The sequence below is a fragment of the Rhincodon typus genome, chromosome 24 (genome assembly GCF_021869965.1).
Source record: "Rhincodon typus isolate 14 chromosome 24, sRhiTyp1.1, whole genome shotgun sequence".
Classification (NCBI taxonomy): Eukaryota; Metazoa; Chordata; class Chondrichthyes; order Orectolobiformes; family Rhincodontidae; genus Rhincodon; species Rhincodon typus.
This window is the reverse complement of record NC_063355.1, coordinates 28,632,675-28,649,727: the sequence shown is the minus strand read 5'-3', so window position 1 is coordinate 28,649,727 and position 17,053 is coordinate 28,632,675. Positions and strand designations below refer to the sequence as shown.

Sequence of the window (17,053 nt, the reverse complement as noted above, 5' to 3'; positions counted from 1 at the left end):
CAAAGGATGCCTCTGATACTTATTCCACTTTTAAACTTTCCTGTAAACATAAATATCTGTAAATGGTTAAAATTGTTATGCTTGCATCTCCTATCTGCAAAACCTCTTTGTCATCTTCATCCTTTAGAAGTCCCTGTATCCAGAGCTAGCTAAGTAAACTTGTCAAAACTATCTCAGCAGTAGTTTTACATCTCCCATCTCCTCATTCTGTACTTCAGCAAAATGCCCACCCTCCAACTAAGTCAACCTGCTTTCACAGAATTATGTCTTTGCACCATGGTTTATTTATACTTCACTCTTTAACCCAGACTTCACATTGAGGCTTCTCTTGACCTGGACAGAAGATCTGCTAATGTGATATGATTATTTTCAGCAACATAGACAAGCATACTGAAAATAATTGACTGTCATTCATGCCTTTCAGTACAATTTATTGAGAAACAGCCCAGCAGTGCAATAAAGGGCCTCAGTTCCTATGGAGATGACATCGTAAATGTATCTGAAGGAATGTGTTTATAGTTTCGTTTAGAAATACCAAAAGTAACCTTAACAATCCTGCTTACATATAACTCCACATAGTAGTCAGAAGGATTCTTATTCCATCAGGATAATAGGGCTTTTGGGGTTCACTAAACTAGCAACACCAACAGAAAATGGAACACAGACGAGAGTGTTAAAGCTCTCTGAACCATTGTATTTGTTTGAACTTGTGCAGCAAGTTGAAGCCTTTACAAACAGAACATATCCACATATTGCGCTAATTTCAACCAAGCAAAAGCTTTGAGCACAATCATTCCAATTGTATTCCTCATGGCAATCCCTTAAACAGTGGCTAGTTTGAATTTAAACAAAAACTTAGCAGCTCACTGTTCCTTAGTATTACGCTTCTCATTAATCACAGTCTATTTGTCAACCAGTCAGCACCCTCTTCTCTTAAAGTATAAATTGTTGTCCCCTTTGAGATTTGGTAGATTGAAGTTCGGTCCTGATGAGAGCAAGATGAAAATCTTCAACAGTATGTCTCTTTTTATTCAGCAACATTCAAGTTCTGTAATACCAAGTGACTGAATGTGGGTTTTTACATATTTGTGTACTTCTATGCCCAACTACAACGAGGAATATCAGGTACGCAACTTTCTCATTTCAGCTTTACTCCACGTACACATTCTTGGCAATCCTTTACATGTCACTGAGTTGGTTGCATTCCCTCCTAACTCGGACAGTTGTGAGTTAATCATCTCACTCCAGAGACCAGAACAGATAATCCAGGATGCCCTTCTCAGTGCAGTAATAGGGGAATGTCAGAGGAGATAGTAGGAACTGCAGATGCTGGAGAATCCGAGACAACAAGGTGCAGGGCTGGATGAACACAGCAGGCCAAGCAGCATCATAGGAGCAGAGGAGTTGTCTTTCAGATGTTCAAGGGTGACACAAAATGTCTACAGAGGGATGTAGATTGTTAAATGAGTAGAACTGGGCAGTTGGAATACAATGTCAGAAAATGTGGTATGTACTTTAACAGGAAGAATGGAGGAGTTGAATGCTAAATGGAGAAAGACTGCAGAAAGCTGCAGCACAGAGGGATTTAGGGACTCTGTAAATCACAAAAAGCCAGCACACAAGTTCAGCAGATAATACAGAAGGCAAATAGAATATTGACCTTTATTGTAAAGGGAATTAGTATAAAAATAGGGAAGTCTTGCTAACACTGTACAAGGAACCATTAAGACCACAAGTGGAATACTACATACAGTTTTAGTCACAAGGAAGGTTCAAAAGGTTGATCCCAAGTACAAAGTGGTTTTCTTGTGAGGAGCATTGGGGTAGGCTGGGCCTTACTCTTTGAAATGTAGAAGAATCAGAGACAACTGGTCGAAACATATTTGTTTTTCTGGGGCTTGACGGGGCAGATGTGATGAGGTTGTTCCCCTCTGTGGGAGAGCCTAGGACCAGAGGGCACAATTTCAGGGTAAGGGGTTGCCCATTTAAGACACATGAGGAGGAACTTCTCTGAGGAATTATTTACCAATTAGGGCTACAGATGCTGGGTCACTAATTAGGTGCAAGACTCAGACAAACAGCTTTCAAATCAGTAAGAGAATCAAAGGTTACAGAGAAAAGGCAAGACAGTGCAGTTGGGGATTATCAGATCAACCGTGATCTCAATGAATCGTGGAGCAGACCTGAACAGCTGGATGGCCTACTTCTGCACGTAATCTTATTGTCTTGTTGTTTTATGAGACATTAATCCAGCCTGTCCTCAAAGGTGAGTGCAAAAGATCGCATAACACTTTTTCAAAAAAGTGTAAGGATTTCTACCCAGTTTATAGCACTCACCAAACACCTCTAAAAATAGATAATCATATCATTATCTCATTGCCGCCTGTTTCCTGCATTTCAACAGGGACTACACATCTGTTGTAAAATGCTTTGGAATCAGATGTCAATAAAGATCCTAGATACATGCTTTCTTCCTCTTTTACATCCTGACACAATAAAAGGATGATTTGCTCCTACAAGTTCACACAGGACAGCAGCAACATTAGTTTCACAATGATGCTAATCTTTGTGTACACATCGACCAGGAGAGTCACACCATTTTGCTCTACTATCAAATCATACCCTCACTCCTTTAAACTCCTCAATAAAATAGGGGCAATAAAAGAGGGGTAGCATGGTGGCACAGTGGTTAGCACTGCTGCCTCACAGCACCAGGGACCCAGGTTCAATTCTACCCTCAGGCAACTGTCTGTGAGGAGTATGCACATTCTCCCCATGTCTGTGTGGGTTTCCTCCAGGAGCTCCAGTTTCCTCCCACAGTCCAAAGATGTGCAGGCTAGGTGGATTGGCCAAAGTGTTCAGGGATGTGTACATTAGGCTTGGTGGGATGCACCAAAAGTCAGTGAGGACTTGTTGGGCCAAAGGGCCTGTTTCCACACTGTAGGGATTCTGTGAAAATAGCTTCACAATGACAGTGTGAATGGACCCTTCAACCAAGCCACCACAGTTTAACATTTGAAATGGGAATTATATTTTATTCAAAATGCTGCTTCAAGTTAAACGATGGCAATAAGATCGTAAGGATACAGATTCAATCTGGTAAGAGATTACATGAGGTTTGATATTAGAAAGAACGTATTTATACAGGTGGAATGGAATTTCGGTTGAAGGAGATTTAACAAAGAACACTGGAATCATTTAACAAACAGCACTGTGCTGGGGAGGGATGAGAATGGTTCCAAATTAATGAGGTAGCATGAGCCGAGTGTTATTCCTCATTTATTTCTGTCATGTGATTTTCTGAATGCCATTACATAATCACATGTTTTTAACATTATCATCAATTTTTTGAATAAAAACTGAAAGAACTGCAGATGCTGTAAATCAGGAACAAAAACAAAGTTGCTGAAGAAGCTCATAGATTTAACGTTTCGGGTCTGGTGACCCGTTCTGAGGAAGGGTCACCGGACCCGAAACGTTAACTCTGTTTTTTCCCTCACAGATGCTGCCGGACCTGCTGAGCTTCTTCAGCAACTTTGTTTTTGTTCCATCAATTTTTTGAAGACGATCAAAGACATATTTTTATGAGGAGTGGAGGGGTTATAAATCTCCAACTGATTGACAAAAATAACAGACAATAAGTGACAAAAGCTCAACAAAACAGCTGGCAGCCATTCCTTTAAGGGTATAGGTCATTTCACTCTATATCTAGCAATACTGGGGAGTGTACCCAAAGCATGCACCATCCATCAGCACTTAACACATCATCAGCAGCTTCTTGGTGTTATAGAATTCTGATAAATGAGACAATAAAGGCTGTGTTTGCTGACTATATGGGCAGCAGAAATGGGGTGGAGCTCTATACCTCATTTCCAACAGGGATGAAGAGGAAGTCGCCCCCATGACTTTTGCTCAAATTCCCATGATGTATCTCACAGGCAAAATTTCCAACAAACTGCATACCAAAAGAAAGATCTGCTTGCAGTCGACGGTTTTAGCAGAAATACTTCAGCCAAGGGTTTTTGAATGGATTCTCAAATCTGTAACAGTGAAGACAATATCATCTTGAATAGATGATAGTTCATTTTTTAGCTGCACACCGCAGTCTCTACGTGTTATACCAGAATGATGTTACAATATTACTTTAAAATGGGATGCATTGTCAATTTTTATTTCAATGCAGATTGCTCGTGAACTGCCACTTCAATGCACGCACTTGCTGTTTTCACATTAATAAATCCAATCAGTAAATTCATGACAGTTGTGAAAACTCTGTTCTCCTCAGGGATGGACTTTGTTCAGAATGCCAGTCGGTTTAACTGATTTGCGATTGAGCCTATTTGTCTCTATCTGTCAATTAGGATCATTTTAAATTTGGATGCTGATGCAGTTTAGGCTCACTGAACTTTCCCTACCTTTGATTTCAACGGAAAGGAGATTTGGATGTGCTAATCAATGGGCAACCAATTAGATAATGCCCAAATCAATATCACCTGAAGTTAATACTCACAGTGTCTGTGTCTACAGTACATGTGAACTGATCCAGTGATGTGCACATCCGCTCTCATTTGGTGATGAGTTGTGCAGCTTGACAAGCTTCTCAGGCGTTCCCAGTATTTACCATTCATTCAGCAAACTGTAAAACCACATTTGTAGCCACCTAGTGGTTAGAGGGGTGGAGAAGGGTGGGGAAACAGGCCCCTTTGGTTTGTGTCAGCTTTAAGATGACATGCCTGATGAAAGAAGATTAGAACTGACTTGATCTTCTGTGCCAGACTTGTTAATTTACGACCTGGACCATCCCTGTTAAGTAACATTGATGACTGACTAGTTAGCCAGTCTTATTATCAGGTCTAGAGGTAGTCCTTTTCAACCTGTCTGCAGCCTTCAATTCATTTGACTACACCACGCTTCTTTAATGCCCTTCCACCGAAGACAAGCTGAAGGATATTGCTCTCAATTGATTCAATTCTTATCCATTGAATCGTACAGTATCGCTTATAATTGCTTCTCTTCCTGCTCCTGCACTGTTACCCCTGATGACCCCAAGGCTGTATACTGGGCTGCCTCCTATTTCTCAACTGCACATTACTCCATGAAGATATCAACCAAAAGCACACCATTAGATTTCAAGTGCATATTTGAAGATGACACCCAGCTCTATCACAACACCACATATCCAGCTCTTCCAGTGTAGGTAAGTTCTCAATATTTGATATCTAGTACTGGATGAACAATAAATTTCCTTCAGTGAAAGATTGGGAGGATTGAAGGCATTGTTTTTAGTTCCTGCTGCAAAGATATTCAAAAACGACCGATTTCTTTGCTCTCCTGAGCAACCACCTGAGACTAAGCCAGTCTATTAGCAACATTGATATTACATTCAATCCTAAAATTAGCTTTTTAGCTTCATATTTATGCCATCACTAACACCTGTAATATCACCATACTTCACCCTGGTCTCGTCTCCACTTATCTGGTGCTGATACCCTTGTTCATGCTCTCATTACTTCCAAACTTGATAATTCAAACAAGTTCCTGGATGTTGTCCTACATCCTATCCTTTGTAAGCTTAAGGCCATCCAAACCTCTACTGTTGATGTGATAAGTCACACCAAGTCCTCTTCACCTATCACCTCTGTGGTGGCTAACCCATATTGGTTCCCTATTTGGCAACATGAGGAGTTAAAAATTTTTATCCTTGTTTTCAACTCCTATGGCTTTATCTCTTGTTACATTTGTAATTGCTTCATTTGCACAACCCTCTTAGATAATCCTGCTCCTCAAATCTAGCTTCTTGGGATCTGAAGCTTTAATTGCTCCACTCCTGGTAGCTGTATTTGCAGCTGCCATGGGGCTGAAATCTGAATCTCCCCTCCGAACACCTCTCCAGCTCACTTCTGCCTTCAAGACACCACTTGAAAGCCACTTCTTTGAAAAAGCTTTTGATCATCTGTCTCAATAACAGCTTGTGACTCAGTGTCATAATTTCTAACATTTCTGTGAAGATGCTTTATTACATCTACGATGATGAAGGCATCTGTTCACTAAGGTATATGTCATTTTATTATGTTAAAAGCACTATATAATTACAAGTTATCATAGAATGCCTGTAGTGTTGAAGCAGGCCATTCAACCCTTTGAGTCCATACCAACCTTCTGAAGAGCATCCCATCCAGACCCACCCAATCCCTGTTACGCTGCATTTCCCTTGGCTTATCCACCTCGCCTGCACATCTCTGGATACTATAATTTCCCTTGGCTAATCCACCTAGCCTGCACATCTCTAGATACTATAATTTCCCTTGGCCAATCCACCTAACCTGCACATCTTTGGACTGTGGGAGGAAACTGTAGCTGGTTAATTGTAACACTGCCCACATTTAAGCACTTTATGCTTTGTCTCTAGGCAACCTGTGCCTAACGTCCCTCTGCTTCAGTAACTGAGCTGTGAGCCTACATGGAGAGCATATGCTCTTCACAAGCTATCAAAAACTTCTTTCTCTTGTGTAAGACTTTTAACATTCCAATTAGTTTGAGGCACTGAACTGACCAAAGGATTGGAATCAGTGGATAATTCTGTAAAGCGTACCTCCTTTTACATCCGATACCAAAATATCCAGCCGGACAGGTCTCCCTGCAGTACCTTCCTCTGTATCCAGAATAACATGAGCATGATCCATCAGTAGGATTACATTTCCCATGTACACACAGGCAGGGCTCGCATCTCGGTCCCCAGAACTTCTCCTTACACTGGCACCTGCCCATCAGCTGGTCACATGGCGAATTGTTACAAGAGCACTGATTGTGGCAGCTGCGCCCCCACCAGCCCGGCTGGCAGATGCATTTGCCTGTTTTAGGGTCACACTTTGAGTTGGCGCTGCAGTAGCAGAGGTTTGAGCAGGTGGCACCCCACCGGCGTGGCTCGCATTTGCACTTCCCAGTATCCTGGTCACATTTCCCATAGTGGCACAGGCAAAGTTTGTTGCAGGTTGGCCCCCAGCGGTTCGGGTTACAGGTACACTTGCCAGTGACATCGGCACAGCGCCCGTTCGGATGGCACAGGCACATCTCTTTGCAGTCCGGGCCCCAGAACCTTTCGGGACACTCTGAAAAGATAAAAGATCACAGCTTTTAGGCAACTCTTGAGGGATGATTTCCCAACTGTGCTCTGTGTTTTCCGGCATGTTGTTTTAGAAGCAGCTGCAGCTTGACACCCATTGCACAAACACAAGGAAAAACTGAGGGCACGTAAAGGCCAGCTCATGAATTGAAGCTCATACTCTAGTACACTAACTCTCCCAGTATAACATCCAACTGTATTGTGAAACTTTTTTCACATCATTAACTTAATTTTAAAATTCACATCCTTGTTTTTTCCTTATCCATGTCAATCCTCCCTATTTTTGTAACCTCCTCCAGCTCTAAAATCCTCCAAGATACCTATACTCCTCCAGGCTACATCTCTTAATTTATTTGCTGCAGTTTCTTTCGCTATGCTGCCAGAAACCTAGACCCTAGAAATCTGGAATTCTCTCTTTGCCTCTTTGATCTCCCCTCCTCTCATTTCAGATAATCTTTAAAAGTTCCATTTTGACCAATGATTTAGACAACTGTCCTAAAATCTCCTGAAAGTAGTTTCAGTGTCAAACTTTGATTGATAACTCCTGTGAAGTGCCTTGAGATGTTTCACTACATTAAAGGCACTACGAAAATGTAAATTCTTAATAGATACGAGGTTATTTCAAATCTTTATTATCCAACAGTAAAGGAATACCTGTACTTTGATGTGATTTAAATTAACTATTCACTCATTTAAATATATGCTCTTTACTCCTACTGGTCTGATTCACCTTCAGGTAACTATTGGAATTAACCTTTCCTCTACCAACCAATACATGAAATGAAAGATCTCTAGATTTCACCAAACCAGCTCTTCATTTTTACTTAATAGCAAACTCCTTCATACCTAGATTTAATCAAGTGGCTACCCTCTGCAGAGTTTTCACAACACACATCTAGAAATATGCCAGGCATAAGAGCATCAGGTATAGGATTAGATCATTCAGATCCTTGAATCTACTCCACCACTCAGCTACATAATAGACGATCTGTACGTCAAGCTAATTGGCTTGCCTTGGTCCCATATCCTATGATTTTTGAAAAAAATTCAGTCGTGGGTCATTGGTGTCACTGGCTGCCCAGCATTGATTGCTCGTCCCTAGTTGCCCTTGAAAAGGTGGTGGTGAGCTGCCTACGATTATTATTATCTATTAATGATCTACTGAACTCAGTCTTGAATGCTGTCTTTAGCTTAACATGCACTGCATTTTGGAGTAGCAAGTACAAATTTTTTTATGATGTTTTTTGTGAAAAAAGTGCTTCCTGATTTTGCTCCTAAATTTAAGTTTATATCTATGCTCACATGTTCTAATATTTTATAATGGACTGGTGGGGTCACACTGGTGGAAACACTGTGAATAATTTTAATTTTATAATAAACATTGTATTGATTATATAATTGATTATGTGGCAAAGTAAGCGGTGAAGAGGACACAAATGCAATACAGAAAGATTTATAACTGTTTATTGGAAGTGAAAGGTAGGGGCAGATGGAGTTTAATGTAGGGAAATGCTGGTTTGGTCCCTTTACTTGATGAAGGATATGTTATATATATTATGTATATATACTGCAAATTGGGTGCAATAAAGGTTAATTAAAATAATTCATCTGACGAGAGAGTTGTCCTGTGAGAAAAGAATGGCCCTATATTCTTTTTGAGATTAGAACAGTGAGAGATGTTCTCACCCAAATAAATAAAATGCTTAGAATGCTTCATTTGACAAGAATCTTAAGGCTACTTCCCCTGTTTTGACAATTTGGAACTGGGGATCACAGTCTCAGAGAAAGGGGTGGACTATTTACAACTGAGATAATGGGAAAATTCTTCACTCATATTTGTGAATCTTTGAAATTCTCTAACCCAGAGGGCTGTGGATATTCAGTCATGGACTCTTTAACATTATGAGAATCAAGGTATATAACCATAAGGCTGGACAGGGAGTTGACGTGGAATTACATTTTTCATTCTAATTAATGACAGAATAGATTTGAATGTCTGTATATCCTACACCTGCTTCAGCTTCTTATTATACTGTCCATTCCCATGTCCTGATTCTCTGTGGATATAATAGTAACAACAGCCTTAACACTGGCTATACATCATCATCCCTCCCATCAGTCCACTCTGACAAACTACTCTTTGGTCTGACTCTGCTATTTTAGCAATACATCTTAAAATTCTATTTTCTTTCATAGTTGCAGTTCTGCATATAGGAAAGATTGAATCTATTGAGACTCCCAGGTCATTTTACATTTCTGCTTAACTGTTATAATATTCTTCCCTAACCAAAACTGGTGTTTGGACAATTACTTTTCTTCCCTTCCTGTGAGCAACATTCTATTTTTATTATTATTAAATATAATTTTAAAATTATCTACCCAGTTCTATAATAAATATAAATATGCCTTAAAATTATTGGTGGCATCCTCCATCTCCACTGCACTTCTTGTTTTACTACTGTCTGCTTTGTGAAAGTATCAGTAAATTGCTAGCAGTAGTCTTGATTTATTCAGCAGGCAAGGATCACCCACTGTGTAACTATGCAAAATGACTGTTTGTTCAGTGGGACAAGGTTAACTCACTGTATAACTGTTCAAATTACAGTTGTGTAAATGTACAGACTTCCCTGCAATCAAAATTGGTGTTCTTTCCATAAGACATTAATGGAGATCTGAGCACAATGATTCCAATGTAGAAGCTGTATTTAACACAATGTGAATGGAATGCACTTAAGTTCATTTTTTGGAGAAACTTAACATTATGCCAAATTGTCATTAGCATTGGTAGCAAGCTTAATACACATAGCTAAGAGAAGCTGGATAATTGAGAAGTTTTGGATGAGATGATGCTGATGCAAAATGTGCTGGGTACAAATGAAATCTGCAAGATTAACACAAATCAAGGGAATTTTTTTTAATGTGTAAACATGATAGAACCTGAAATCACACAGCTGTCAAATTAGCGGGCTGGTAGTTTCAGTTCTTTTATTGGTTTGCTGTATTATACCTAATAATGTGACTCAAAGCATTGATGAATATATTGGAGCTGAACCACACCTGTCTGGGAAACCCCAGGCTCTCGATTGAACACATAGTGAGCTGGCAGCTTAGTCATGTTACTACATGGAGTGGAGGCATACTCCCTCACCACAGCCAGGGTGAAAGTGCTTCCCTGGAAATGCCAGAGATCAGTATCAAAGATAACTGGAAGTTTATAATTCACTTCATCTTCTGAGTATAGTACATTTAAATATAGAATAGGGTTCAATAATATTTCTTGCATGACAGTAAATGGTTTTTAATATTCCATGTTTCACTAATGTTTCAGAGTACAACCCACAAATTAAAACCACCACTTTAGCCACTAAATAAATGTGGCAGAGAAGCAAGTTAGGTAATAGGGTTGTACCTAGATCATGTCAATCAAAAGAAGCTATAAACTCACATTAAGAACCTCTAAGACGCACAAAACCTTATAGGTTACTTATTTATTCAGAAAGGCATGAAGCACTCACTGCTGTAACTGTGCAAAACTACATTTGATTCAGGAGTTTTAGGGTTTCTATATAACTGTACAAGATTCACAGTTAACTCAGCAGGTTTAAGGTCTCTATGCAATTGTACAAAATTACAGTTGATTCAGCAGGGCCAGGATCACTCACTGTGTAAGTGTATGCATATTTATTCACAAGGTTAAGAACCTCAGGATATAACTGTACAAAATTACAGTTTAGTCAGCAGGGTAAGGATCATTCAGTGTGTAGCTCTACTGAATGGTTTCTTATTTTGGTTTCCTTTCCCAGTTGACAACTCTTCGGAGGCACAAGGTCAACTTGCGTTTCCATGAGCTCCTCCTACTCTCCAATTCACTGAGCAGGGTAAGGGTAACTCATTGTGTAACGCTGGCACTTTGGCCACACTCATCACTTCAGATTTTACTCACTGGTCTCACAATTGGCTCCGAAGTATCCATGCCTACAACGGCACTCGTTCGGTCTGACGCAGATCTCATTCACTTTGCAGGTGAAGTTTCCCTGACAGAGAGCTAGAGACACAGAGAGAGAGATGCACAGGGCGAGATCAGGCTGGTATAGGTCATATCAAATGACTAACAATCAGAGGAAGGCTGAGTGAGTGATTACTGACCTATTGGACAGTCACTGTCTTGCTGTTTCCACCCAGGACAACACGCAACTTCAGGGGAACTTGTTATGAGGGAGAGTGAGAGAGAAAAGAAAGTCTTGTCAATTATACAAAACGTGGGTAAAATAACTCATTTTACCCCTCTGTTACAACGCCAACTCAAAGACGCAAACTAATTTCCTTGCAATGAAATCAAGATCCGCATGAACATTCAGATGTACCAGTTTACACACCACACCCCAAGTCCCTGCGCATTCCAGACTTTGAAAATAATAATATCTTTTTCTGACCGGGATAGCATTTTGGAGATTGCAGGGAGACCTCAGAGCTCTCCCGGCCCCAGATCCCATTCCCTGCTCTGACCCGGGAGTCTGACGCCTCGGCTGGAGAAGGGGGAATTTCAAACATTCAAATAAAAGCGCACGAACTATTCGGAAGAGACAGACCGGGCCATTATGTCCAGGTGTGAGTTCAGAGGATGGGGTGCGGGGTAGGGGGTAGGGATTTCGTGTAATTTTGGGGCAGGGCGAACTTTCATCAGCAAACTTTGAGGCAGTGACGGTAATTCTCGATGCATTTGGAGGATGTTGCAGTTCTTACCAAAATCCCCCCCACCTCCACCACCCCAAGGTGGGGGGGGGGGGTGGTGGTGAGAGAACTGACAGCTCAATGGACAACCCACTGCCCCCCTCCCTCCCCCGCAGCCTGGGGATAATTCAGAGGGTATCAGAATTCCCACTCCCTCCTCCAACCCCCCCCCCAAACAAAGATCCCTTGCCCAATTCCCGACGCCTCTTACCCCTGAGTCTTGCACACATTCCTGCCGCTAGGACTGAGCTCCTGACCCCGGCTCAGAGCCGCCATAGCCAGCACGGCAGCCCAGAAGCAGCAGCTTAGAGTCGGGTCCATCGCGCAGAGAGCCCGGCTCACCATCGCTCGGAGCAAGTCAGCTTTCTGTCCCCGGCTACATTTCTAACACGTCCCCCCTTGTGGGGGGGTGGAGGGGGTCACCCCAGGACCTACTGCAGTAAAACATCCTTCAAAAGCTTCAATCCCGGGCTAAAAGAAACAAACTAGAGTTAACGAGCATCAGGGAACGCGTTTCAGAGCGCCAGCCCTTTCCTCCTCCGATCTAGCTCCATCCTTGAAAATGCACTTTTTAAAAGAAAAAAAAGTTTTTTTTTAAATAAAAGAAGATCCCGTTATGCTTCGTGTTAGTTTGAATTATCCCAAAGCAGTCAGCTCCTCTATATAAGCCTGCTCCGCGGTCGCTTCTTCATTGTCCCGCAGTCAATTATTTTCACACACACTCCCGGAGTTGGGAGAAGATGTCCACTTATTTTCCCCCCTCCCTCCCTCCGGCTACTCGAGACCTGGACGGGAAACTTGGCACAGAAAGAGCAGCGGCAGCAATCAGCCGGGATGGAGAAGAGAGAAGCTTGTTGGGTCTGGGAGTTCCAGCAGGAGGAGCCCAAAGGAAAGGGGGAAGAATTCTGATTCGTTACCTTATTTCTTGCTTGGGGTTTTAAAAACTTAAAAAGAGGCTGTGTATGTGTGTGTGTGTGTGTTAGGAAGAGAGAGAGAAAAAAAACCACACAGGCGCACACTCAGTTCAAGTATTTTGTCTATTTGTGTGTGTGTAAAGTTTTACAAACGCCCATTGACGTGACCTCGCTTCAGTTTCCTGAAGTCAGGACAGTTCCCAGGAGGGTTAAGGAATTGCTCACCCCCTTTCTCGCAGCCCAGACCTATAAATGCAGGCTCTGGATAGGAACCTTCCAACCCCAACATCAGCCTGCGTTTCCAAAACGCTTACAGGACCAGGAAATTACCAGAGATCCGTTTGAGAACCCGAGAGTAAACGGAATACATTCCGAAGGATATCAAACTTCCATGCCAGCTGTAATGAATGGTTGCAGCTTCTCTGCTGCGGATGCTCAGATGTATTTTTCCCCCGTAAAATCAGGTATACACATTGAGTTTACACCAGAAATGGGAAAGATTTTGAGTTGTATAAAAGCTGTGCCGGCAGCCTGTTTCACATCTCTGCTGATCCTAAGTACAAGTGACTGGAATCGGAACAAAGACTCTGCTTCTCTCTCCGCAGATGCTGCAGGACTTGTTGAATTTCTCCAGAACTTTCTGCTTTTCTTTCACGTCTGTCCCAAAGCTGTTCCCAATTTCAAAATGCAGAACAGACTGCCCAATCGCTAACACTCAATTTACACTGCTTCCCAAAGTCAGATATCTGTATCACAACATGACCAAGTATCCCAGCAGTAAATGTACCACATGTTGGAACTGACTGTTATGTGGAAGAAAGCACATATAACCCTGTCTGACTTTACTAGTAGTGTCCAGTGATGAATGAGTAGCCAGGACCAGATGGCCTACATCCAAAGGTTTTAAAGGAAGTAACTGTAATGACAGTGGAGACATTGCTTGAAATAATTGAGAACTTATTGGATTCTGGGAGGGTTCCAGCAGATTGCAAAACCATAAATGTGATACCTCTGTTCGGGAAGGATGAGAGACAGAATGCGAGAAACTATAGGCAAGCTAGTCTGACATCGATCCTTGGGGAAATGCCAGAGTCCATTATTAAGGAAAAAGTACAAGGCATTTAGAGAAGTTTAACACAAGCAAACAGTCAGCATGGTTTTTGTGAAAGGAGAATCATGTTTGACAAATTTACTAGACTTCTTTGTGGATACAACAAACAGAGTTGATAAAGGGGAACTGGTAGATGTGGTGTATTTGAATTTCCAATAATGTGCCATACAAAAGACTACTGCACAGGAGAGGAGCTCATGCTATTGGGGATAATGTATTAGGATGGATTGAGGATTGGTTAACACATAGAAAGTGGAGAGCCAGGATTAATGGGTATTGTTCAGATTGAAATGCATAACCAAATAGAGTGCCACAAGGATAAGTCCTAAGGCCTCAATTATTTAGTGTCTATATTAATTACATGGAGGAGGGGATGAAGTGTAATGTATTCATATTTATTGATTATCCAAAAATAGTTGGGAGCGCATGTCATGATGAGGACATAAGGAATCTGCAAGGGGATAAATGAGTGGATAAAAAAAGGCAGATATTTAAATACAGTAAAATGTGAAGTCATGCACTTTGGTAAGAAGAATTTGAAGGTTAAAAGGAGTATTGATTATGCCCAGTAATGAGCGCATACATTATTTCCCCCAACAATGAGAGTCTGAATTATATTATTTGACTGTCATTCATCTGTTCAATCAAATACACACCTCCACCTATGTTACCCTCATCTCTAGCAAAATCTTCTAGCAAAACTCACTTCCACCTAGCCATGCTTTGGAATATAGGAACATTTAGCAGGATCTTTAACACCTCAAGCCTGTTTCACCATTCAATGAGATCACAACCTAAATCCAAACCAAATCTCTGCCATATCCCTTTTGTAACTAAAACTGTGTCAATCTTAGATTTTGAGCTTACAATTGGTTTACCACCACTTGATTACTGCACAGGAGAATTCTAAACTTTCACCATTGTTTGGATCCAAAAGTGCTTTCTAATTTCATCCTCAAAGGATCTGATTATAACCCCTCATCCTGTGCTCCCCAGTAGAAATTACTTCCCCACATCTGATCAATCTGTTCCCCTAAACATATCAAAAGGTTTTATCTTAAAAAAAACACCTTTTACATTCCAGACAAGCCAACCATATTTTGTGTAATCGCTCCTCGTATTTTAACCATTGGTATCCAGGAAATATTCTACTCCAGTCCCTCCACGACCAACATATACTTCTTAGGACGTAATGCAAGAACTACTCACAGTATTTCACTTGTGGTCAAGCCAAGACTTTGTACAGCTGTAGCTTAACTTCTTCACCATTGTATTCTATTATTTTAGGGCAGTATTCCATTAATCCTTTTTGGTTATTCTCTGTATGTGATCATGTGTTCCACTGAAAATTTTGCATGCCTTCATGTTAAAGCAGTACTGGCATCATCAAATTGGCTGAGCATAAATTCTAGTCACTATTATGCCTCATAATGATGGAAGGCAGAATGCTTATGGTAACACCTGCTGCAACACAGAACTGTTAGGGACTTAAGTTCTGTTGAAAATATTAATGCCTGAGAATATAGGGGACTTGTGGATAAGGAGATCTCAGTAACCATTGGCCTGGCCTTCTTAAACAAGTGGAAAAGCAACAGCTCTCACCACTGACCCTAAAGAAAACTCCCCCAAGAGATCTAGTCATTCCTATTGTATGAATGTTAATTTCCTCAGTGTTCATTTGATTATAGATACAGTTAATGGGAATCCTCAGCTTCAAGCTTTCCAAGCAGCCAATCACTTAAGAATTCTCACAGGCATCAAAATAAAGATTGGGGTATGCACAAGATAAAATATTTTAAAAATTGAAAAAAAAAGATTTTTTTTAAGAAAGCTCACTAATCAGAATAGAGGCATTTGACAAAATTTCACAAACATAAAATTATTTTTTCATACTTGTTTAGCGATGGTGTTCAATTTCCATTAAAATTTCAATTACACCTCATCAAACACAGCTAAGCTTTCATAGGTTTTGAGAATTGATGGCAGAGGAAATAGATGCAGTGGGGAATTAATGCAATGGGTTAGAAATTGGTTCAGCAGGTCGTAATTGAGTTAAAGGAAAGAAGCCTTCCAATAGAAGAAGATGATTAGTTTATCACGGCTAAGGGACAGTTGCAAAATTCCATAAGTGTATTTTTGATACAATATTAGAAGGACTACACACGACATACAGTGGTCTCCTGATAAACTGAAGTAATAAGCAACAAATTTTATTAAGTGTGAAAAAATGCAAATGAGTGAGACTGTGAAATGGAAACCAAAAGGCAGAATATACTATCAATCTGGTAGATTCATAGAGCATAATACAGGAGAGGGATATAAGTACAAATGGACAGCTTCTTGAAACATCAATAGTGAAGTCAAACAAGATGTTACGTGTTACAGTTAAACATAAGAGTCAGGGCTGTAATGAATCCTGTTCATCATGTCGCAATGATTGACATCATCATGGAGAGAGATGTAGAGAAAGGAATCAGATTAATACTAGGAATTCAGCTACCTGGATGTTAAGGTGCTAGGAATATTATGGTGCAGTAAAGGTAGCATAGGGCCCCTAGAAGTTTACTAGAAAGATAAATAAACTAGATGAAGTCAATTCTTAATGTGTTCAGAAAATGTATAAACAGGGATGCAAAAATGGCATAGATTTAACTGTTTCATGTAGTGCATGGTGAATATGTGAGACAGGATGGAAGAAGAGGTGACTTGTTTCAGCAAGTTTGAGAGAGAGTCAGATGGATTTGTTTTAGTAACCAAAACAATGGGGTATGAATGACAGTGCACAGGATGTCAGAACTGGACACATTGAACCACTATGATCTTTTATCAGTGTTAAATATGCCCTTGTTTGGTCTACAGTTCCACTCCCTAAAATGTAAATATTAGCCCCTAGTTCCTGTAGTTCATCTTCTTGAGTTCCATAGTTGTAGTGAGAGAAATGAGTCCTCTAGGTTCTCAGCTTTGCTTTTGGCTGTACTGTTTCACCTATGAAGTTCATGTGTCTTTTTTATTTCAAATTTACAGTCTACATCAAACTGTGTGAACAGAATTTCATTTGCCACTGATTAATAATAGTGCAAGCCTGTTGCATGCTCTTTACAAGATTTTTGTTTACTCCTCTTGAGTTCATAATCCCTGTGCCCATTAGTTTAGTTCCATCTGAAAATGTCACAA

The 17,053-nt window shown here is 40.6% G+C and overlaps 1 protein-coding gene across 2 annotated transcripts in view; it reads right to left on the bottom strand.

Annotated features, from left to right (window-relative positions):
* scarf2 (scavenger receptor class F, member 2) overlaps positions 1 to 12,818 on the bottom strand; it is a 66,229-nt gene extending 53,411 nt beyond the window's left edge. The window contains exons 1-5 of one of the 2 annotated variants that reach the window (XM_048611638.1): positions 12,772 to 12,818; positions 12,066 to 12,325; positions 11,270 to 11,328; positions 11,067 to 11,168; positions 6,593 to 7,109 (exon numbers count right to left, since the gene is read on the bottom strand). In XM_048611638.1, the coding sequence (XP_048467595.1) occupies positions 6,593 to 7,109; positions 11,067 to 11,168; positions 11,270 to 11,328; positions 12,066 to 12,199 (812 nt within the window). In that variant the 5' untranslated portion in view covers positions 12,200 to 12,325; positions 12,772 to 12,818. Of the gene's footprint in view, positions 1 to 6,592; positions 7,110 to 11,066; positions 11,169 to 11,269; positions 11,329 to 12,065; positions 12,326 to 12,639; positions 12,738 to 12,771 lie in introns of those variants that run through there. The other variant, XM_020516175.2, reaches the window with a different exon arrangement.
* Between the last annotated feature and the right edge of the window lie 4,235 nt (positions 12,819 to 17,053).